This window comes from Varanus komodoensis, unplaced genomic scaffold, assembly GCF_004798865.1.
Source record: "Varanus komodoensis strain SLA01 unplaced genomic scaffold, ASM479886v1 scaffold67, whole genome shotgun sequence".
NCBI lineage: Eukaryota > Metazoa > Chordata > Lepidosauria > Squamata > Varanidae > Varanus > Varanus komodoensis.
Window position 1 is genome coordinate 752,241 of NW_025336308.1, and position 23,576 is coordinate 775,816.

The window sequence follows — 23,576 nt, forward strand, 5'->3', positions numbered from 1 at the left end:
GTAATGGAATCATTCCTAAACGGCATCTCATGCTTCAGTGGTACCAGAACTTTGAAGGTAAAAGGACGTCCCAAATCATTTAACCCCAGTCATTATCAGTGATAGCGGAGAAGTGGTAAATATCTCCTTTAACCTCTGGCATAACCCCACTTTTCAGAGGTTTTGGCAAAACATGTCTTCGGCATCCGCTCAGTGAAAGAACTGGGTTTTTTACCACCAGAATTCCATTCTACTGGTGCCTCTTGTTTACCCTTGTTTACTGCTGGTGTTTCCATTTATCTCAGTCTTACCCTTTTTCTTTGCTCCTTCTGCCTTTCTCTAAACTCTTCCAGGGCCTTCAGTTCATCTTTCAACATGGTTGCCATGTGGATATGAGAGTTCCCAACATTTTCGATCTCTATGGGAGATAAGAATATTATCTTTTACATTAAAAAACCATACCAGAGTATCTTAGCAGGTGATCTGTATTCCACAACTGCAGCTGAATTATTTGTTAGCCAGAATGAGGGCATTTGCTGTCAGGGCTGAGAGGAAGGACCAAATCTCACCCCATTCCATGGGCTTTGTGTCTACCAGGCTGGCAGCTGACTTCGATTCAACATGAAAGTTCCTTCCACCACACTGGAGGGCAGCTGGTTAACTCTGGAAACAGGACAGGCCGTGTGGTGCAGAAACAGAACTGGCCCTACCCTTGGCAGAGTGAGGAAGTCTCCTCAGCTGGGAGGTGGCTGGAAGATCATAGAATCGTAGAGTTGGAAGGGGCCAAGAAAGCCATGAGGTCCAACCCCCTGCTGTTGCAGGACACCACGTTACACCATCCCACTCAGATGGCTGCCCAGTTTCTTCTTGAATGCCTCCAGTGTGGGAGAGCCCAGCACCTCTCCAGGCAACTGGTTCCGCTGCCATATTGCTCTGACAGTGAGGAAGCTTTTCCTGATGTCCAGCCTGAATCTGGGTTGTCACAACTTGAGTTGATTACACTCTGGTACCAGCGAGAAGAGACCTTGACCTTCCTCTTTGTGACAGCCTTTGGGGTACTTCTGGAGGGATCTCATGCCCACCCCCCCAAGTCTTCTCAAGATGTTGGAGGACAGCACTGGAGGGTACCCCTCAGCTGCCCTGCTGCCTTACAGCATGGTGAAGGATGCTTCTTACGGGATCTCCCTTTCACATAAATAGATTTTCTTATAAGCCTCCATTCGAATCCTGAACATAAACTACACACTGTATGTAGAAAGATGAAAATGGCCACCGAAAGTGAAATTAAAGTATAGCCATGTGGGAAGAATGTGTTAAACTGGCTTTGCGATGGTAGTTGGCCTTTTATATACTGCCCAAACCTGAGCAAAACTGTGATTCTAAGACGCCGATGCTGCCCTTCCTTACATTAATCTCAAGGTGGCAAAATGATCCAAAATGGAGCTCATTGATATGCTTACGTTGTTTTAGGACTTCGAATGAAGCCTTCAGAGTGCTGAGGAGGAAAGAAAGAAAAGTTAACCTTACAGTTTTGCTTTTTGGTACACCATAGTCCAAAGTCACAGGTTGCATCCAATTCATCACATCAAAATTGCTACTACACTGCAGACGGAAAATTTTCCACCCGTATCACCGTTTTGATCTTTACATCTATTTTGCACCAACCCACAGAGGGAAAATTTATCTGTCCTTTCTCTAGATGGGAAAGATTACAACACTGGGGATACTTTAGCATAGGGGAAAAAGGCAAGTAAGAAGAGGCCACGGTACATAATTGTGTAAGAGAAAGTGGACAGGGAGACCATCTTTTCCCTCATAATGGTAGAACCCAACCGGGGTGACTCAGGAAAGATGCAGGGGGAGGGGGGGCTTCCACCATTAAAGTATGGCATTCACTTCTACAAGACATAGTAGCGACGGCCACCCCTTTGGATGGCTCTAAAGGGGCTTGGACAGATTCCTGGAGAAGAGCATCCTCAGCTCCTAGTCCGGATGGCTCTTTGCTCCCTCCAGCATCAGCAGAGGATGCCCACAGACAGCAGCTGCTGGCGGACACTGAAGGAGGTTGTTGCTCTGCTTCTATCCCACATGTGGGTTTCCGTGGGCAGCTGGTGGGCTTCCCTGTGAACAGAACACTGGACCAGCTGGACCCTGGACTGTCCGAGCAGGGTTCTTTTTATTTCGCAGACTGTGTGTGTGAAATGGATTCTGGAAGAACCAAAGACCCCAGTAATAAGTCACACCATTAAACCTAAAGGATAGCCATGGCTACATATAAATCATTTCCACTTTTCTCTTAGGAAAATCAATGAAATGCCTGATTTGGCGGTGCACGTAAAGCTTCCGCTAAGCCGTGAGCATCTCTTAAAAAGCAAGCACATTTTCCTCATCGTGATCTCCAAGCATCTTCTTTCTTAGCATCTGCACTAGGATTTTTTGTGTGTCCAACATTTTCCTGATCTTACCAGTGCTTTGAAATATTACAGGAGAGACTATTGTAATTTGTGCATCAAGTGGTTTTTTAGTCCCTGGAAAGAAACTTACTGACTATGGAGCTAATACACTTGAATCCCCAAGCCACTTCATCTGAAAATAACTAATAGTGCATAGCATTTTACTATGTTTCCTTGATGCCCTCTTGTGGCGTAAATTTAACCTTCTGTTCTGAAGTCCTTTTAAATTTTTCTATATACATGTTTCATTCAGATAAATTACAGTGTTTTACAATTTAATTCTGATTTAATCAATTTGCTAATTACATAAGTTTTAGTGGGTTCACTGACAGCCTGCATTTTATTTAATTTTAGTTGCAATGCATTGACATCACTCAGAATTCAAGCCCCCTGTGGTACTTTTGGAAGCAGGACACAATTAGAAACACTCGAATCTTCCTCAAGAACTGAACAAGAGTTCTGCTGGATCAGACCAAGAACTTTCTGTTTCCACAGTAGCCAGTCAGATACCTGTGGAATGCCACAGACAGGATGGATGCAACTGCATTCTCTCACCCATGTTCCCCAGCAAACTGTGTGCATATGTGTACTTCCCCTGACAGTGGAGGGAGCATATATTCATCAGGACTAGTAGCCACTGATAGGTTCATTCTCCATGAATTCTGAACTTGCTCAATTCTCTCTGAAAGCCATCTGAACGGGTGGCCACTGCTACAGCTTTTGACCAAGGATTCCATAGCTTAAGTATATGCCGAGTGAAGGCAAGTCCTTCAATTCTATAGCTTAAGTGTATGCCGAGTGAAGGCAAGTCCTTCCTTTTATCTTTCCCGGACCTCCCACCAATCCACTTCACTATACTGAGTCAGGCCACTGGTGCATTTAACCCAGCATCGGCTTCTCTGGCAGCAGCTTCCCATGAACTCAAGCTAAGAAGCGTCTTTGCCATCACCTGTTACCTGCAGCCCCTTTGAGAGGTGATGCCATGGACCGGACCCAAGACCTCCACGCAACCCCGGCACTCAGTTGCAAACCAAGATTTCCCTTCTCAAACCCCTTTAGATTTCATAGTGAAAATGGAATCTCACATTCACCTTGTTGTTTCAAAACTTTTCGGGAAAGTGAACTGAAAAAAATACCATGCCCAATGAGTAACTGGGTTTGTGTTGCAAGCACACATTAATTGCATGCCTTTCTCAATACACACTCCCCCGTCAGGATGATTTTGGTGGTAAGCCGGAAAGCACCAGAAATGATTTGTGGGCAGAGCAGGAAACATGTCATTGTATTGCTGCATCAACCGTGCTGGCGCTTAGCCGTGGGAGGAGGAGGAGTCACGTGTTACATTTATATTCTGCCTTTTCCCCTCGCTCGTGAACTCCCCAGTGTGACTAAGCTAGTTCATCCCCACTCCATTTCTGTCCTCACAGGAAAGGTTAGGCTCAGAGGCAGTGCATGACCCAGAGTCATCCAGGGAGCTTCACAGCCGAGTAGGGACTAGAACCTGGATCACCCTGGAGTGACAGGTGGGTGAACAGTGGGGGGGCAGCAGGGGGGCCCATCTGAAGGCTGGTGCTAGCCCAGTCTCATAGCCACACTGTGAAGCCAAGTCCAAAACACAGGTGGCTTTCTGGACCCTTGTGGGTCCGTCTGCTGCACTCATGAACTACGGCAATGCAGAACGTCATGCCCAACGTACGAGGACAGGCTGACAGGCCCAGAAGAGCTGGCTGGCCGAGGCAGGCCTCGTGGTTAGTTAGCCTCTTGGCCTGTGGCTGGAAATTGCTGAGGCCGCACGAGAAAGGGAGAGAGAGCGAAGTGGCACATCCCCAAGGAGTTCTTGATCACCGCCTCTGCAAGGGTTCCCCAGCACCACGCCAAGGACAGAGAAATGCTTTCCTCCGGACTTAAGGCACTAGTTCTAGCGGGTTTCCTCTCCAGCAGGAACAGCTCTCCTGGGTTTGCATCGCACGTGCCCCTTGCATTGCCGTGGGGAATCTCTCCCAACAATCCAACCCACACCGCTGCAGCGACGACGAGGCGAGGATCGCGGCTAAACTCGGCAGGATAGGAATGTGTGTGTGCTGAGGGCACCTTGCCCCCGCTGCCGTCTCGGCCCTGCGAGCCCCGGATCAGCTTCACCACTGCGTGTGCATCGCTCTCCTCGGTCCCTGGATTGCTCCCAGGAGTAGAGGAACACTTCGTGCGGGAAGGTTTAATTGCGTTCGATGTTCTTGCCATGCCACATTTCCCCGACGTGGTAACAGTCGAGAGTGGAAGTAATGGAAGCACAAAACGTGTGCTGGATTCCAGAGAAACAGCCCACGAGATTGTGCGCGCTCTCGATAGCCAAATCCTCTTTTGTCCTCACTGTCTGGTGTTGCTTTTCAAATATATAGAATTAATTTACAAGCTTTGCACAGCTTAAATGGGAGTGCATTCCATGCCTGCGGACAAAATGGATGATTTAAAGATTGTGGAAGAACTAGAGCAAGGGAAATCGTAAAGGAGCAGGGAAGGCCTTTCTGCCGGGCTTGTAAAAGATCTGTGATTTTATAAATGCCTATTTCAGCATCGGAGGCTCTGAATAGAGAACAAACAGGGTCAGTGAGAACGTGACGGCCGAGGGAGTGGATTGGCTTGCATTCAAAAAGAAAAGCAGGGCTATCTGTGCGGCAGCTCTGGCCATGACAAGCTTCCTGTGCAAAGCAGCCTGCAGTGCAAGGAAGAAGGTAAAAATATAATGTGCAGACAGCGCCGCGATGTGAGATTTCTTTGCTGCATTGCTCATTTTCGCAGGCAAACAATGTGGCAACAGCACTTACGACACAGCCCTGTGAGTCCAGGGCCAGGCCAAGGCCTGCCTGTTCACCTGCTGGAACTTTCTCTTCCCTAAATCACTTTTCATAAAAAGAAGCCCTGCCTTTTCATAGATCTCATCCAGTCGTTCTGCCAAAGCTTCGGATCATGCTCCTCCTGCCAGGAATTGACTAGGGCCTCTAAGGGAGCCCTGATTAAGAGGCGCTGACGGCAGCAACCTGGCCTGGCGGCTGCGCACTAAAGTCTCCCACCATTCCCTTCATGTGCCCCTGTTTGAGGCATTCTGGGAAAATGAAATGGTGGTTGCCGGGAGGCAGCTGGCAGGAACTTCCTTGGCCACCGAAGGCATCACGCCGCCCCCACCCCCCCGGAAGGGTGATGGATGGGCCCAAGGGCACCCGCGAAAATGACGCTCGCTTCGACTTCATCGTTGCTCTTGCCATTCATGCAGCAACCAGTGGAAAGCTGGACTGAGCCGTCCCCTGAGGAGCCGTGTTCTCATCCGCTGTGGAACGGGCCTGTGCCTCCCCCCAAGCCATGCCTGGAATGCAGGCGTCGCTGCAGAAGCAGCAGGCACGATACCCCAGGCCACTGGGCAGGTGTGGGTCCCACCCCCCAGTTGCAGTTTCGTGTGCTCCATGGGGCAGCCTGGCGCAGCCTGGTGCCTCCAGATGTGTAAGACTGCATTTCCCATAATCCACAGGCTGCCCGGTAATTGCTGGCTGGGAATTGGGGAACTGCAATCCAGCCGGTCCGGAGAGAAGCAGGAGGACTTTGATCCCCATGTACTAACTGTGCGCAGGGAACTCCGAGGCCCAGCCTTCCCTTCTGATGGCTCTATATCTTTCAACCAGACTTGGGCTAAGCAGCCTTCCACAGAGGACTGCTCAACCCGAAGGCAGTCCTCTGGAGCCCTTTGAACAGAGGGCTGTCCTCAGTCGAAGAGGGCACGAGGCCCCCCCGACAGATCTCCACAATTTTGCAAAGCACAACTGAGAAAACAGAGAGGATCAAATCCCTTCCACTTTGGTAGTTCTGACAGTCTCGCACTTTCTAGCCCAGCACCCTCAGGGCTGTTTGTTTTCTGTTGCTAAGGGAAGCAAGTCAACTTCTCTTTAAACACCCAGCCCTGGTAATCCATGTCAGGCACAGCTGGAGTCAGTGTGTCTTCCTGTGTGCAGATCAGTCATTTTAGCAGCAGGCCTGTGAGGCGGGGGGCTCACGGACAGATGCGTGGCACCCAGAAGGAGGGCAGAAGGGCTGCAGGGCATAGCCAGCATAGCCCTCTGCTCCCAGAGACTTCTCCCTCTGCCCCAGATCCCTGCAGCGGGGTCGCCAGCTGCCGCAAACCCTTCCAGGCTCGTCCCGCCACACCAGAAATTGCCCGCACTCACTGCCCATCTGCAGCACGCACACCGTTCGTCGGCCCGCCTGAACGCAGCCAGCCCCCTGGAAGGCACAAGAAATCGTCTTCTCTGCCGCATCCGCATCCCTCCTCTGCCCTCCCTTGGAGCATCCCGGCCGCCTCTCGCCCCAAGGGAGGCCTGCTCCTGCCCACCACAGGCTCCCCCGGCCCAGGAGGAGCGGCAACCAGAAATGCAAGCCCTGCGGCCCTGCCTCTCGCCCTGAGCAGGCAGTCTCTCTTGCCACGCAACGGAAATAGAACACAAAGAGATCTGTCCATGAGGCACCCCTCCGATGCCACCGCAGTGCAGGCCGGCCCCCAAGCCCCCAGAGGGACCGGGCTGCCAGGGCAGGCGCATCCTGCTTGCCTCCGTGGCGAACCAACCCGAGGAGACGGCCAGCAGGCGGGAAGCAGAGGGGGGCGGTTTGCAGCCCACTGCTAAAGAAGCGGCGGCGGCCAGTGCCTCGCCTCAGAGTGAATATCGAACAAGATGAGCCCCGAGAAAAGAACCAGCACACTTTCCACATCGGAAAATCCAAGATGAAGCCGCAGGATTGACCCCAGTTAGCTCGGGCGCACCCCACATCGTGCGCCACATCATGATCAATCTGGTCCTTGCAAAGGCCAGATAGGAAACGCGCTCGTGGGGGTTTCCCACCCCCACCCCGGTACCCGTCTGCGAGCACGATTCTATATAAAGCCTGATGGCACAGGAAGTATATGCGAAGCTTCACAATTTTTCCTGCTCGTATGAGTCAGATTTTCAGATCACTTGCTAAACTTCGTATCTCAGTTACATTTCCTAAAGACCCGCGCTCGGTTGTGACATCCACAAAAAGGAGAATGAGCCCGGCTCTCTTTCCTTCCGTGCCAGTTCAGCTTGATGTGCAGCAATTCACCCGTGCGGATTCGGGCCAAACGGGATTATGCCGGGGGAGCAGAACCTGAGACCACGGACTGTGGCCATCCAGAGATTCTCGCCGTGCCGCATCACATCCTCTGGCTCCCACCCCCTTCGGCAGCCCCTGCTCATGCGGCGGCTTCCTGGGTTTGCTACCGTTTTTTCGCCATTCTAAAGGTTGAAACGCAATAATGGCTTTAAGGGAAAATAGACTGTTGTACTGAGTTTCCTGCGCCCACCCCGGACAAAAAGAAATTTCCACAAAGCTGCTACTGACTTTGGGGGAGAATATCACTGTGGAAAAACAGCACAAGAGAAAACAGTTTCCATACTCCCACTTCACCACAATCCCGGTCAGGACATTACAGAAGCAGGTTTTAAAAAATCACACCTCATTCCAACAGCACAGTGAAAGGTACGAAGGAAAAAGCTCAGGGCTGTAACCAAGCAGCCCCATCCTGGAAGAATAAGGAGACTGTCTCTGAACAAACATTCTCAGAATTTGCGGTGCGTTCTAATCACTTTTTGTCTAATCAGGGTCTTGTTCTACGCTTTTTTCTCCCTGAAAGATCTGAAGGCTCCTTTTCCCTGCGCAACTCTCTAGTGTTTCTTCATGGATGTATCCATGCAGTCCGAGAGAGAAAAAAGGCTGTGCGGAAGGCAAGGCCAAACGTTCCAACAATTCTGAGCCCGTCTGGCGGCTGCGGTCCGAGTTTGGCACGGCATTTTCACAAGGGCCAGATTCAAGTGCAACAGTTTATCCGAACTTTCTTTCCCTGTGGGCGTGCACCCCTGGTCTACCAGGACCAATCCCTCCTGTGATGCATCGGTGCTTCCTCGCTGTGGACAACGCCCAAGAAATAACTGATGTGCATGGAGAGGCAGAGAGAAGGAGCCCAAAAGGATGCAATTCAGACATGAGTTTGGATTTTGAGCAGCAAGTCAGCTCTTGATCCCATAAGTGCATCTGAGATGAAACACCGCTGACCTCAAAGCCAAACCCCGTTACCTCCTGATTTGCCTACAGCACTTAATAACTTTCTACTGTTTTTATTTATCACGCTTGGCACCGCAGACAACAGGTGCTCTCGTTACTGATAGCTGCGGCAGGAGTTCGGCAAGGCATGGCTTCTACACAGGAAGCGCCTGCCAAAAGAGGTCCATGGGTTCCAGACACCCAACCAAGTGCGGCTGACGTGCCCCGGATGGCACTGCACCATGCCCGAAAGAGCTCCTGGCTTTGGCAGGAGCTGGAACCAGCGCCATGGACCGGTGTAGCCAGGAAGGTGCCAAGGCCCACACCTCTTTCCGCTGCTAAGAGCTTCCTGCCACCAGCTCGTGCTCCTCCTCACTTTCGCTACCTGCTGACTGGGGTCCCCTTTGCAGAAAAAACGTGGGGCGCAGCTACAAAGATCGGAGCATCTGCTCCTACGTCAAGCCGGAAGTAAATTGCCAGATCATGCTGCACCCAAGAAAAAGGCTCACTTGATTTCCGATTGGCCTCCTGCTTTCCGAGCGATCTGGACCAGTTCCTTCCCGTACCGTTCCTCCACCTGCGCCCTGCGAAGCAAAATCCCCTCATTATTTTAAGCTCATGGAGTATCGGGCTCTGTACTTTTTGGTGCATGGCGGGGGAGGTCCTCCCTTCGCCGTTGCACGGCAATTGCTTCTTGGGAGCAGCTGGGGAGAAGCACCTTCAGAGAACAAAAAGGAGGTGGTGGAGTGTTCGGGGCTGGGGCGTGAAAGAAAGAAGAATTTCTTCCTCCCTCTGGGGCAGAGGAATGGGGGGAACAGGTACCCTTTTCAGAGGGGTTCCATGTGGGCATGCTCGGGGCACAGTGCAAATCCTTCACAGACCTCTCTACAAGCCCTTTGAGGAAGCAATGCCAAAATCGCACGATGAGGTGGCCAGGGAGTGTCCGTTGCTTCGCAGCTGGGATGGCGGCTGATAAAGCACCCGAAATGAGGAGATGCCGCGCCAAAAAAGGACATCCATTTACACAACACTTGCACAATCGGCTTAATATGTATAGATGCAAATGGGGAAATAATTCTTAGGTTTTAAACAGAAATATGGCGCATTGCATCATAGTGTGGGAGACCTTGACCCATGTGCCATGGCCCCCTTGGGTTAATTGTAAAGAGGCGACTTTTTTTAGGATCCATGATCTTAACTGGGAATTGGGCAGGCCTGCCTTTTGTACAGAAGAATACCGAGCAGTCCCCTGGCACCCTGCAAATAAATTTCTGCCCCCTGTAAAAGAGGGCAGCTGATCCATCCTGGTTGGACCTGTGGTTCTGCCATTTCCCTGAGTTAAAATAAGCATTTTCCAAAGCCACAGTTTCGCCCGCTAGGGAACACTTAGAACAAAGCTAACCATTTCATTCTCACTGGATTACAGTCCAGCTTCTCATCAACCTGCTTGCCCAGATTCTCAGAAATGAGAACAAGATGCAGCAGTCACATGACAGGAAGAGACATACCAAAAAAAAACCCCATTCATGGTCGAATCTGTGGATGGATGTCCTAGACCAGGGGCGCTGCTCTCTCTGAATGAGCTCACAGAGCACATTCCAGCAGCGGGCAGCCTGATGGCGGAAGGAATGCATCCAAAACCAGTGTGACCCAGTGTGGTGTAGTGGTTAAGAGCATGGGACCGGGACTCAGAGGATCTGGGTTCGAGTCCCCGCTCGGCGATGGAGCCAACTGGGGGACTTGGGGCCACTCACAGACTCTCAGCCCAACCTACCTCACAGGGTGGTTGTTGTGGGGATAAGATGGAGGAGGAGATGTAAGCTGCCTTGAGCCCTTTGTAGGAAAAAGGCAGGATATAAATCGAAAAATAAATAAAAATAAACAAAATAAAAACCCCAAGGTTCCCCCCAGTGTTAGCTTAAATCTCTTGATGCCAGTAATTAATCCTTCAGAGAGGCATTTCCATCCTTCAGAATGAGGGGAAAACACTTCACCAAAGCTGGGCCTGGGAAACCCCCAAAAATCCCTCCCTCAAATGACCCAAGCAACTTTCTCCGCAAATTTAGCTGCAGGGCAGGGAGGCAATGAAATCCATTAAGCCTCTTCTTCTCCCTCCGCCTATCAAGGCATTATTTCCATAAAGTGGAAGAAATCTTTACTCACATACTCTAAAATAGCCCTGGGGGGAAGGCAGGGTCTGTGTCACTTTTGACTCAAAATGTGCACGGTTGAGTTTCCATAGGCATTAAATGGCCTTTTCAGACACTGCACTAAACTATGGCTTGGTTGACAAAGTGAGCTGGACTGAGACTCAGTTTCTCTGCTCCTCATCTCCCCTCTCTCCTTCCGATGTAGTCAAAAAGAAGACCTTCCATTTTCAATCAACCCTAATTCGGTCAGCTGGCCAAACCCTAAACTGCGCTTTTCATTAACTAAAGTTTGTTTAAGCCAGCCAGTTTCATAACCGATCATCTGAAGTTGTATCTGGTTTCAAACAAATCGTAGTTAATATGAACCTCAGCGCGACTAGGTTCAGATAGCTGTGCTTCGGTTAGAGCTAGACACTCTGTGGTGTATTCTTGTCCAGTCAGAAATTATGGCTTAGCAAGACATTTGAATGTGATCATAGCAATTATCTGCTGATTTATGAAATCAATTACTATGATATTATGGAATCAGGGCTTAGAAGAGGATCAGCACAGCATGTCTTCCTACTTGGGGCATACTCCGCATTGACTGGGGTGTACTGGGAGTTGTTGGTCTTTTTCGGCCTAAGCCTGCATAGGATTGTGCCTTTAGCCACTCCTTCCTTTTCATTACCTTTGTTTGATTAAGTCCTCCACATCTTTGCACATCTTCCTCCCATCCAGGAGCCGCTGCAGCAGCACATCGTATCCAGTATGAAGGGTGAATTCTTTACACTGGGAAATGAAAACGTGCAGCGTCCGTTAGTTAAGATAATTGCCACTGTACTAAGCACATGATCTGTCAGTATGTCGGGATTGCGTCTGTGCTTTCGAACTGGGCCTGTATTTAGGCTGGCAGGGAGGGTGAATCTCGCGATTCAGTCCTTTCGAAAGGTGACCCAAGATCCACCTGCTGAATTGGATTCTTTGCACAGAGGGAAAGCTCCACGTTAAAACAAGTAAACACATTGCTAATATGTCACTAACCAGAAAGCTGTGCTGAAATGAAAAGGCACGGCCAGAGGGGTCACAGCCCATAATATTCATGGTTCATGTGCAAAGCATGGTATGGTGATCTACGCTGCAGTGATAGCACTTCTCCTCTGCTTGTAAAAACTTGGATTTCATAAGATCCCAAAAGAAATTAAGTAGCACAAGACAAACATGGAAGGAAACAGTTTGGTCCCAATGGCAAGTAGATGGCCCATAAAATAAACAAGCAACAGTTTTAGAGTAAGCAGAGTGGAAATGTAACCAAAGACGCCTCACACAGTTTGGAAACTGACACAGAATGCGGCGATCAGAGCATCGCTTCCATTTTGTTTAATAAACTGAGCTTCTGCCCCTCATGGCGGCATTGATGCATTTGAAAATAGGCAGTTCCCTCCATTCCAGAAATTCCTATTTATGCAGCACAGGCTGCTCATCTTTTTATATCCTGAGTTATACAGCACCTTTCAAACTTCCTTCCTGGCAACTTGTGTCAATTTATAAGTAGATTTAAATCTGGAAATATTTAACTCGTAACAGAAGCATAACAATGCCCAGAGAGCTTTGGTTATTGGGTAGTGTAGAACGAAAATGAAATAAGACTTTTTTCTCAATCAAAGCGGTAAACCATGTTGCACTTTACAATAGAGAAATGCCACTTTCACATTCCAACTCCTCTCTGTAATAAAAAGCAGATCAAAGTAAGAAAAGCCCTCTTGAAAGAAGTTAGGAGGACGTCAAATGTGCTTCCTTTGGGAGGAAATGTTGGGCAACCATTTAGAAGGCCATGCCTCCTGCTGTTACTCTTGAGCCTAACAGCAGCTCTGCAAGCAGGACCTCTGAGGCCAGGCTGAATGTCTGAGCAGATTCATGTGTGTGAAGGCGGGTAAACCTGGTCCTAAACTGTTTATGGTATCAGCACATGGGCCCAAATGGAGCACAGTTCATCCTTCTGAGTCACCCGGTCCACCCGCTTCCCCTGCAGCTGCCAGTCCATTGGCGGCTCCTGGGTATTTTCCCTCATTCTAAAACTTCCAGAATTGTAAAGGTCAGCAATACCAGCATTTTGGCTTAAAGTAAGCCCAGAAGGAAGTGAATTGGTTGTACCTTCTGCCGGCCCATGGCTAGGAAAGAGTACTTGGGAAGATCACCCTGGAAGAGCCAAGCAGCACATGTTGGTAAATGTGTCACTGCAATTAAGTGCGTGCATTTTTAAAAACTTTGAAATAACTGCAGCAGCTTCCGATGGCAGCCATGGAAAACCAACGGGAGCTTTCCTTCTGGTGCAGAACACAGCTTTGGGGTGGAAAATCACAGCAGGGGCGAAAGAGCTGACCTCTTCTCCCATGCCTACCTGTAATCCAAATCCAGTTTGGGGGTTCCTTTCCATAGCACTATTCTCCCCTCCTTTTCAGTGCATATTACAAGCCTCAACTATATGTATGCATTTCATGGGATGATGCATTTAAAACCAGCCAGTTTCATGGCTGACTGAGGATCTGAACACAGGACTTCCTGGTTGAAGACAGTTGCCAGCAGAGAACATTATTCCCAGGAGTGGAAGAAAATGAGCATAACTCTGATGAACGGCAAAGCACAGCAGAAACCTCCCCACGGCTTCCTGCATCTAAGGACAAGAAAGCAGTGGAATACACCAGGAAATGCAAGATGCTCTCCAGCCCCATGTTAAATCAACACCACGACCGCGAGAACGTTGTTCCAGGAAGCTACAATATCAGAACTAGAAGCAAACTTACCCTTGCATTTGCCATTCCTAAACTGGTGTGACACCCCATCAAAGACAGGAAGCCCGGAGGACCCACATTCTGATCGGCTGCTTGTGTGGGAAGCAAGTGTGTGATTCTCCTTCCACCGCTTCAGAAGCTGCTCCCGCCTGGCTGATTCACCAGGTTCGAGGCAGAGCTCGGCAACCGTCAGATTTTCCCAGGGAAGTATCCCTGCATTTTGGAATGCAGAAACATGCCCAGCGGCCTTATTCTGAGCAAGAATAACTCAGAATAACAGCCAGTGGCGCACCGACATAATTCGGCCCCTTGGACTCGGTGGTGATTGGAGGACACCCAGATGGCCACATAGATGGCTTGGAGTACATAGTTGGAAACATAAACCAAGCTATCTCCCATAACATAACAGAAGCTTCCCGATACGTTAGATGACAACCAAACTGCTTGCCATCCCTGCTTTAGGAATTGAACACTCTAAGCATGTACAAGTTCGCATTTTAAACGGATTACATCTTGATTCCAGGAATGAAATGGGAGTTTGTTTCAGCCGCCCAAACCTTCCACCTTCTGGGTTGGAATCCCCTTGGAACCAAGTTTTGCTACGGCTTGTAAGATTTCTGTTCTCCCTGTCCCAATTGCAGCTGATTAAGGTCAGGGTCAGACATCCCGGTACCTTCCAGATCTTTTGGACAACCGTTCCTGCAATCCGTGATCACTGATTCTGCTGGCCGGAACCTGCAGAAGCCCAAGCGACTGAGGACATGCTGCTTTGGGGCCTTTCACGTGAACAAGCAGGGGCATCGCAGCTCTTTCAGCCAGAGGCCTGAGTTCCATTTTGTGGGGGCACTCTCAGGGCCCCATTCCAGTGGTGAAGGGTGCCAAAGGCAAAGGAAACCCCAAATGCCAGCATATTTCAGCTTAGGGTTCTTGCTGCCAGTAACTAAGGTTTAAGAGAAGCATTTCAGCCTTTTAGATTGGTGGAGGGTGGGGAGGGGTTGGCATAAACCTTGCAAAAGCTGGGAAACCACCCCATGAACGGGGATGGTTTTGTACCCCGAAGCACTCTTTATACCGCCCGTGAATATTTACATCCATTCTCAACCCCCCTGCCCCAAATTCAGCCAGTAAATGCCAGGCTGTGCTGCAGAATCACTCTAACCCCCAGTCAAGCACTTTGCAGAAGGAAGCAAAAACAGCATCCCGGAATTAGATGTTCACACATGAATCAAGAGGGGTTTTACAAACAACAACAGTGAGCTCACAGGTTCTGAGCATATTTTGCAGACTGCTACACCCTTCCAGAGGAAGTGAATTAACGATACCGCAGGCTGATTCTCTCTGCCTCCTTACAGGGGCTCACATAACCAAGTTTTGCTAACTCTCGCTCGGACCTTAGCCCTAACACATCACTCAGACTTGCAGCTCTGCCCGCCCAGACAGCAAATAAAAGGGGGCGCACAGGACATCTTGGCCCAATGGGCAACCATATTCATTCATTCATTCATTCTTCAATTTATATCCTGCCTTTTTCCTACAAAGGGCTCAAGGCAGCTTACATCTCCTCCTCCATCTGATCCCCACAACAACCCTGTGAGGTAGGTTGGGCTGAGCATCTGTGACTGGCCCAAAGTCACCCAGTTGGCTCCATGGCCGAGCGGGGACTCGAACCCGGATTGCCTGAGTCCCAGTCCTGTGCTCTTAACCACTGCACCACACTGGTTCTCTATATAGGCTTGATCCAGGTGTGTGCGATGGAGGAGCTACAGGTGAGCATGAGCTACATTAGCGGAACAACTGATGAGTAAATTCCAAACGCGCAAGGCCAGTATTTGGCGCAGGGGCCTTCCACACCCACCTTGCCCCACGGCCCATCCTGGCCCTGATGTGGGCCTAGAAGTGGAGAGAAAGACTAGCAGGAGGAGAGCAAATGGACTCACCCACCAGCCAGGAGACTAAAGACCCGTGCAATGCTGTGGCAGGTCACAATATTCCCCGGCCTTGTATTCTTTCAGAATGGGAAGGGAAATGACTGGCACAATCTCCTGTTTCCACCACCTGCATTCTGCCGCCTGATGCAAAAAAGCTTTTGTGGACAGGAGATGACCCACGACAGTCAAATCTCACTCCAGTGCTGGCCAGCTCCACCACACTAAGCCGTAGACGGCTTAGCGGGTGCAGCTCTGACTTCCAGCAGGGGTCCCTGACCTTTCTGGAAGTGTGAGCCTGTTTGGAATTTTGAGAGACAGTCATGGGCACTCTCACAAAATGGCTGCTGCAGGGCGGGGGAGACCTGGCCATTCATCAAGCAGCTACCACAGTTGGTATAACCAATCGCGAAGGTGATTGGACGCTCATTCCCCAGGGTGCAAACGGGTGAGATGAAAACCGAAGGAAGTTGCCCAAAGGGTGAAGCGATGGCGGGGCGGAGTGCCAGAAGCACAAAGCAGCGAAGATGTTCGGTGTTCCAGGGCTGTGCTTCCTTTGGCGGCGTGCCAGCCTCCCCGTCAAAATAACAACAACAAACGAAGAAACAGAAATGAGCGGGAGGTGGCTGGGCGTGAGGCCAGCGCTGATAAAGCGCTGTGCGGCCGCCCTCCCGCCTGAGCAGGCCACCGAAAGCTACCTTGACTGATGTGGGCCATCAGAAAGCCGGTTCTGTGGGTCTTGCCCCCTAGGAACGCCCTTACGGAACGAGGGCACATCAGGCCCTCTGCTACATTCTCTTGCTCGAGCATGAGAATTACGTTACCTTGCTGTGGGTTTCCTTATTTGCTTTGGCAGGCCGGAAATGGAGCTCTGTCGTGCTGCTTGACACTGAACGGTCCTTCTGTTTTTCTTGCGGCTTCAGCTAACGATCGCATTAGTGCTGCTCCCTCAGTGCGCCTGAGGGAAGGGCTGGCTTGGACCGGCGCTTCCAGCCGCCTCGGCAGGCGTCCTCACGAGCCTCCGCTGGGCTGAGCCGGGGCAGGGCAACACCTCCCGGCACGGGACCAGGAGGGCTGTGTGAGGACAGGTGTGCCCGCAGCTGTGCAACGTCGGACCACTTGAGGCGGTGAGGGCAGGGATCGGTGCCATGCCGTCGGGCCAGAAGGGCAGGGAAGTCAACACAGATGGCCACGAACAGCTTGCAAGAGTGCACACTCCCTCCGGATCTGTGAAACAGACGCCCATCATGGCCCTACCTCATCGGGCATCACAGCCCGAGACATCTGATGAGTTTGGGGAACAGAGCAATGGTGCGACGGGGCTGCTTCCAAGATGCGCCCGCACCTCTTCCTGGAGTCCCCGTCCCTCTGAAAGGCCTGCGCATGTGAGACACCAAGCCAGAAAAATTCCCCTGCAAGAAGGGACCTTTCTTGCCCACTGCTTCATTCTGAAGTCGGCCGTCCAAAGGCAAGAGGCGATGACAAGATGAGGAGCAGCCGCAGAAGTGGAGCTTCCCAGAGGCATCTTGCTTGAAGGGAAGAGCTGGGCCGGGTGCTCAGCTGAGCCCGGCTCTTCTCAGTGCTTTCAAAAGAAACTAGCCGTTCCCAGTGCGATAGGAGCACCCCCGAGTGTGGGGAATCTTTGCATAATGCATTTTGCATTTTGCATAAAGCATTGCTCGTGTGGCTTCGTGTGTTTTTCAAGATAAAGCTTGCTCTTGCAACGTGGTGCATGTAACACGAAATGTTCGGCAGAAAATGGAAACAGGAATGGTTTACTACAACAGACATGTTCGATCGTGCCGGCACTTCAGAAAAAGAGGTAAATAGCTTGAAATTTGATAGAGAGAGGGAGGGAGGATCCTTTTTTAAAAAACATATGAAAATCAATTCAAAGTCTGGAATAGAAAATACTTTTAACTTAAGACCCACAGGTCGATCTTTGTGCTTTGGCCTGCAATTTCCCCAACTACCAGTTTGCAAGCATGCCCAGAGAGCAAACTGAATCCGCTCAGCCAAACTCGTCCAAAGAATCACGACCATCGGCCCCAGGTGCCCCGTTCACAGGAAGACCTAATTCACAACACAGAGTTTGCTTCTCTCATTTCTACCAAGATGGAGCACAAGGAATCAGCACTTACCCAAAAGGTATCTTTAAACTGCAGGTGCGCCATGGCGAGCAGCTCAAATGGGTTACTTTTGGCACATGAGCTCCGGCGTGTGAGAACTTGGAAGGAAAGAACAGCTCTGCTGGCACCGTGCGCCGAAGCGAGATGTTCTCTTTACAGCTTGCAAAATAGCACCAGGCAGTTTGAGGAAGCTCAGTGCGCGCTGACTTGCAGCTCAGAAAAGAAAAGTAACCCCAGACCTCACAGGTCTCCCGTTCGTTTTCTCCTCCTCTCGCTCCACCCCCCCCCTCGCTTCACTGAGGTTAAGCCCATCTCATTTCTGGCAAGCGGCGAATATTGAAATACGGAAACAGAAATGAGCAAATAAGACACTAAAGAGAGAGAAACAAATAAATAACCCAAACTAGTTACATTTCCAAATGCAACAGAGCTCTCTGCTGCAAAGACAAAGCCGAGCTACTGTAGGAAGGTGTCTGAGATCAAGTCTGTGCTGTTGACCACAGGTCTTTCTTGACGCGAGGCATGTTTTGTGTGTGCGCACGCACACGTGCATGCTTCGGTCCTCTTTTACGCAGGGCAGGGATCATGCACACACACAGGAAGCGAAGCTGCAGTATTGCAGCCTCAGTGAATGCTGCAATAACGGAAGAATTTTCCAACCCTGATCAAAGGCGAGGGAACTCGGAGGACACTCTGGCCGCTGCCTCGCCCGCCTGGATCAGCCCGGAGCTCCTGGGCCGCCGTTCATACCCTGCATTGTGGCGATGAATGGAGGGAGAAGCCCAAGCGCTGTGCCGCTGGAATACTAATGGGGACGTTCCCCGGTGTCCTTAAAGCCCAGGCGTTTCAAAGGCAGTGATTCAGGCGCAGTGTGGGCCCGAGTGTGCCCACATCCTCCCTCATGTCATTTGCGGAGGGAATAGGATGGAGAGCGCTTCCCGGATATTTAGCAAGAAAACCCGAGCTTTGTCACGAAGGGCAAATACTTTCTTTTCTGCTGAACAGGAAAGAGAGAGTGGAGGAGAGTGAGTTGCTAGAAAACAAAGAGGCCTTGGAAACATTTTAAAGGGGGAAATCAATTCAAGGAGACATGCAGTGCCAAGTTCTTCAACAAGGGCTTCTGGAAGACGAGTAGATCTCATGCTCCATTAGACAAACCAAGCCACTGGATTTCAGGCCCTCTGCATCCCTGCTGATACACCAGGCCGCATGCAGGGCCGTACCCAGCAGGGGGCACGAGTCTGTGTTTTGGCGCCCTCCACAGCAGCCCTGCTTCTGAACCGCCCTTTGCACATTCGGAGAAGGTCTGAAGAGGGTTCTGTCCGCTCATTCAGCAGGCTGCAGTTACAGCTCTCCTGTGCCCCACAGCAGGTTTTCAGACACGGGTTTGTAAGCCCGTGCCGCTAAACACACTCAGGAAGACCAGGCCTGGCACACGCAGCCCAGTTAAGCACAACAAGGGTGAGAGATGGAAAGAGAGTCTGTTTTATTCTCGAGGACACGTCTGATGCCAGCGAAATGGCCGTCCACCCCGGGCACATGGCGCAAGTCCCTTGGCTGACCAGGTAGCCCAGACAACTTCTTACTGGGTTAAAATGCCCACCCCAAGTTCCTCTGGGCATGTTTGAATTCAGGTGGCTTCCACACCTACCTGGGAGGCTGAGAACTTTCGGCAGGAGGTCGTTCCATCTCTAGCGGTTGGCGATGCCCTGTTAGCATGGAGGATGCTTGGGACTGCCTCGCCTAATTTGGGCCAGCCAGGTGTGTCCCACATGTCCTTCCCACTCCATGTGCAGGGGTTAAACTGGACACTAACTGAGCGCTCAGAAGTGTTACAGGCGTGGGGAGCTGACATGCGTCCGTCCGTGCTTCCCCCTTCCCAGTTTAGCCCAACATGCAAACAGACCAAGATTTGAATAGGGTTTGTATCCTAATACAGGTTTGGAAACAGCGAGCTGCTTCAAGAATCCTTACTTACCTGGATCCTAAGAACAGCTCACCAATACCGCTTTCAGGTGAGCACGTGGGCTCTTGGCACAGATTGGGAGTTCTCCTTCCTCTTTGCTCTTTCCTCCAAGATCCCAAATTCAGCATAAGAACCAGCAAGAGCAGATGTGATACAAATTTGCATCTCCTTTGCCCTCTGGCTGAGTCAAGCACTTCCCCTTTCTGGGAGATGCATAACTGGCCACTTTTCATACAACCCCCAAACATGCTTTCTGCCATTTGTCAGGGGAGAGAGAGAGAGAGAGAGAGCAGGCCTGGTTCCGTCTGGGCAGGAGAGACTTGCGTTTCTGGCCAGGTTCACCTGATATTCCAGGCTGTTGGTTGTTCACCTGTTAACAAGCTACGTGTATATGCCAGGTACAATTTTGAATATGCTACCCCAATCAGGGTGATGGGGGTGGGCATTTATTTATTTCCTAGATTTATACCCCACCTTTTTTCGTACAAATGTCTCACACCATCATTCCCTCCTGCTTTCCATCTTATCCCCACAGCGCCAGCCCTGTGAGGTAGGTTGGGCTGGGAGTCTGTAACTGGCTCAGAGGCACCGCCTTCGCTCCATGGCTGAGCTGGGAGGAGAACCTGCATCTCCCAAGTCCCCGTCCTGCCATCTTAACCCCTGCACCGTACTGAGCTGCCAGTTCTCGTGAAGCCGGCCAGGGTGGTTAACTGACGGTGAAGCAACACTCTCATAGCCCATCATGCAAGGTTGTGAAACCCTCGGATAACCCATGGTGCTCACACTTGCACAACACAGGAGCCTTCTAATTAGCGGTTGCATATTTGAATTGGCAAATGCAAACAATAGATGGCAAAGGAACAATAGATGGCAAAAGAAGAAGGGGGCGGCAGAGGATGAGGTGGCTGGATGGAGTCACTGGGGCAGTCGGTGTGAGCTTGGGTGGACTCCGAGGATGGCGGAGGACAGGAGGGCCTGGAGGAGTGTTGTCCATGGGGTCGCGAGGGGTCGGATGCGACTTCGCGACTAACAGCAACAATTTGAATTGGCCCTTGGCTCATGCCCCAGCCCATCAGGGGCTCCACCACCCACGGTATGCCTGCGTCGTCTCACACAAGCTGGGCCAATGTTCACCCCACCTATGAATGCCCCGGTGCCTTCCAACATTACATGCTTTTCGGCGCCAGGTCAAGACCTTTTTATTCTTCCATACTTTTAATGCTTAATTTTAGCTATGCTTTTATGCTCATTTTGTGGATCATTTATACTAGATTATTTGGGTATCTATGTATTTATGGGATTTGAACTGTAAGCCATCCTGAGACCCACTGGGTATTGGACGGGGTAAAAATTACCCAAATAAAACCCCGTGGCATCCCAAACTTCCCAGTGAGGCTGCAGAACTATTCGGACCCTCGCTCTGAGGTCTTGCAAACTTGGAGCCGGGGTCTCTGATGGCTGAGCCCCTGCCCCACCTCCCCACCTCCAACTTGGAGGGCTCCAGGCCAGCTCCTTATCCAAGGATGCAACAGGGCCTCAGAGAGGGGGAACAGCCAGGGGGTGGGGTCTGGGGCTTCCATGCTTCTGCAGCAGGGGGCACTGGGTCTCCCCCTAAGTCCCCTTTCCCTCTCTTAAGTAGGAATAGCCAGCAGGGGATCTGCTCATGATGCTTCTTGCAGCAAGCTGTTCTCTCCTTCAAGCTAGATACTAAAGGCCCTTATGCTGCTCTAGAAGGGCGGCACCCACCTCTCCAGAGCAGTCAGCTTGGTATCAGTCATGCAAACTCACTTCCTCTGCATCCATTCAAATGAAATCAGTCAGTTTATTCATGCAGGCTTTGTGACAGGCAGCCCAGCCACTGGCATAAGGTACTGTCAGGTTTCTTCCCACATTAGTCAGTCCCCGTAAGCAAATGGAATAGGCCAAATTTGCGAATCCGAAAAGTAACTGCTGTTGGAACGCTCCTGCTTGGTCTTCTACCCGTAATTACTCCTCTGATCACAGGAGGGCTAAAGCTGGGTCCAAGGCCAGCGGTAGATCTGCAGATGTTTGGGGCTTCAGCTCCCAGAGACCTCTGGCAGCATAACCAGTTGGGGAGCTGGTTGGAGTTGAAATACAAATCATCTGGAGGAGCGGAAAGCGCTTTCGGCCTGACAAAACCAGCCAACCGTTCGCTCCCCACGAAAGTGGCTTAAGGCTTTACAGAAGCAGTTGTCTTCAAGCTGCTGCCCCTCAGCTTTTGCTTCGCTGCTCTTAACCGATTCTTCCTCCTGAGAACAGTGTCTGCAATTCCTTAGGCCCCATGCATTTCAACTTCCCAACGCACTCCAGGGCAGGTGCCAATCACACATGCTCGGTCTGAAGGGCCCAATCCAATGTTTGTCGAGACAGCAGGAGTCCTACAACTTGCAGTGTTCCTAGCTCGGCTGGGGAACATAAGTGTTGCAGGACCGTTCTGTCTTTACATGCCGACAATTGCCGTCTAAGTCACCCTGGCTGCGTGGATATATGCACGCTCACAGCAGAATTAGGGGACAGAATGTGTTGACATGATAAAACAGACCGAACCTTCGAGTTGAAAGGACGGAACAACGTTTTGTAAGGATCCCCTCCCCTATTTCTCCAAAATCCCTAAACTTGCATAGATTATAAAGAGGAAGTTACAGCGCCTTTCTCTTATGCTCGGACTTGGAGGAAGAGGAATCTTGATTTGTTCTGAAAACAAGGCAGACCCAAAAGCCTTTTTCTGCTAGATTTCCGTACTCAAATAAGCCTCTTCTCTGCATTTAAGCTGCCAGAGGTAACTCGCACAGAGATGCATTATTTATAGAAAACGTTAAGATATGCATGTGTGGTTGTGCCAGAAATAGCCGATCAAGTATTTCCACACAGGCTATCTGCAAACGAGCGTGCAAGTCACTAGAGCGTTGTGATTACAGAGGGACTCAGGATGCCCCGGTTCTAATCCCTTCCTGTCCATGAACGTCCCTGGGCGATTTAGTCTCCCCTTAAAGGAGAGGAAAAGATAGGATAAAAATGTAACCCGGGCTGGATTCACACAACACAAGCAACCCTGTGTGATTACTTGGCATTTTCTGCCATGCGCTTTCGCCATTCCCACGGTTTCCGTTCTCCCTGCTCAGTCCAACTACGGTTAGCATGTATCCCATCAGCCACCACACCTGAAATTCCATCCCAGGGTGCCGTTCTCCCTGCTTATGCTGCCTGCCTCTTCCTCCGTGGTCCACACAGACAGGCCGGAGAGCTTGAGGAGCTCCTCAAGTCGCTGTTCTTTCCAGGGGACTCTCTGGTCGTGGCATGCCAGGACCATGGAAAGCGTGATCCAGGGTTCAGACAACACAGCAAGCTATATCGCTATGGAGAAACCATCAAACAAGCCATGGCTGCTTGTCAGGGTTTCTGAAGTCCAATCCTACCTCAATAAATACCATAACTGAGCTAGAATGAACTGGGCAGCAATAATAATCAAGCCTTGTTGTGTTGCCTGGATATAGCCGATGAAAATAATCCGCTCTTATCTCTGCCTTCTCCCGTCTGCTCTGGAGTCTCCGCCGTCCTAATGATCGACTGCCCTTGGATCGCTGTCCGACTGGCCCACAACCCACCCTCCGGCCCCTGGGGACCACATTCAGCCCCGATAACTGCGTGCTTCAGGGGAGCCGCAAAGCCTGTTCACAGCTCCCGGTCCAGACCTCCGAGCCCACTTTCCCTCAGCCCTCCTTGCCTCGCATGCCAAGATGTCTAGGGCCGCCATCTCAGCTTGATTTCAATCAGCGCTTCCTGGTGTTCGTGCCATATAAGAAGCTGAAAGTTTCCTGTAAGCAGCTCTCTTGGCCTCCTCCCCCAAAATTCTGTAACGTGCCTCCAGATTTTTTTCGGAATGACTTTGGAGCCCTCCTCCCAGCTGATGATCAGTCGGGTCGCAGGCGCCGGGGAGTGCGCAGCAGCAGCGAGGTGGCGAGGTCGAGGTGGCTTGAGCCCGCCGGTGCGGTGGCAGCCACAGCTCAGCCACCCCGGCTGGCCTGCCTCTGCCTGCGACGGTGAAGCAGGAAGGCCTCCTCGCTGGATCCTCCACCCCTCAGG

General features: G+C 50.9%; 1 protein-coding gene across 1 annotated transcript in view; it reads right to left on the bottom strand.

Annotated features, from left to right (window-relative positions):
- Positions 1-20,966, bottom strand: part of PSTPIP1 (proline-serine-threonine phosphatase interacting protein 1) — a 34,186-nt gene extending 13,220 nt beyond the window's left edge. The window contains exons 1-6 of the mRNA XM_044450481.1: positions 20,956-20,966; positions 17,519-17,719; positions 11,352-11,452; positions 9,041-9,115; positions 1,440-1,474; positions 291-397 (exon numbers count right to left, since the gene is read on the bottom strand). Of these exons, the coding sequence (XP_044306416.1) occupies positions 291-397; positions 1,440-1,474; positions 9,041-9,115; positions 11,352-11,452; positions 17,519-17,551 (351 nt within the window). The 5' untranslated portion in view covers positions 17,552-17,719; positions 20,956-20,966. The remainder of the gene's footprint in view (positions 1-290; positions 398-1,439; positions 1,475-9,040; positions 9,116-11,351; positions 11,453-17,518; positions 17,720-20,955) is intronic.
- Positions 20,967-23,576: the final 2,610 nt, after the last annotated feature.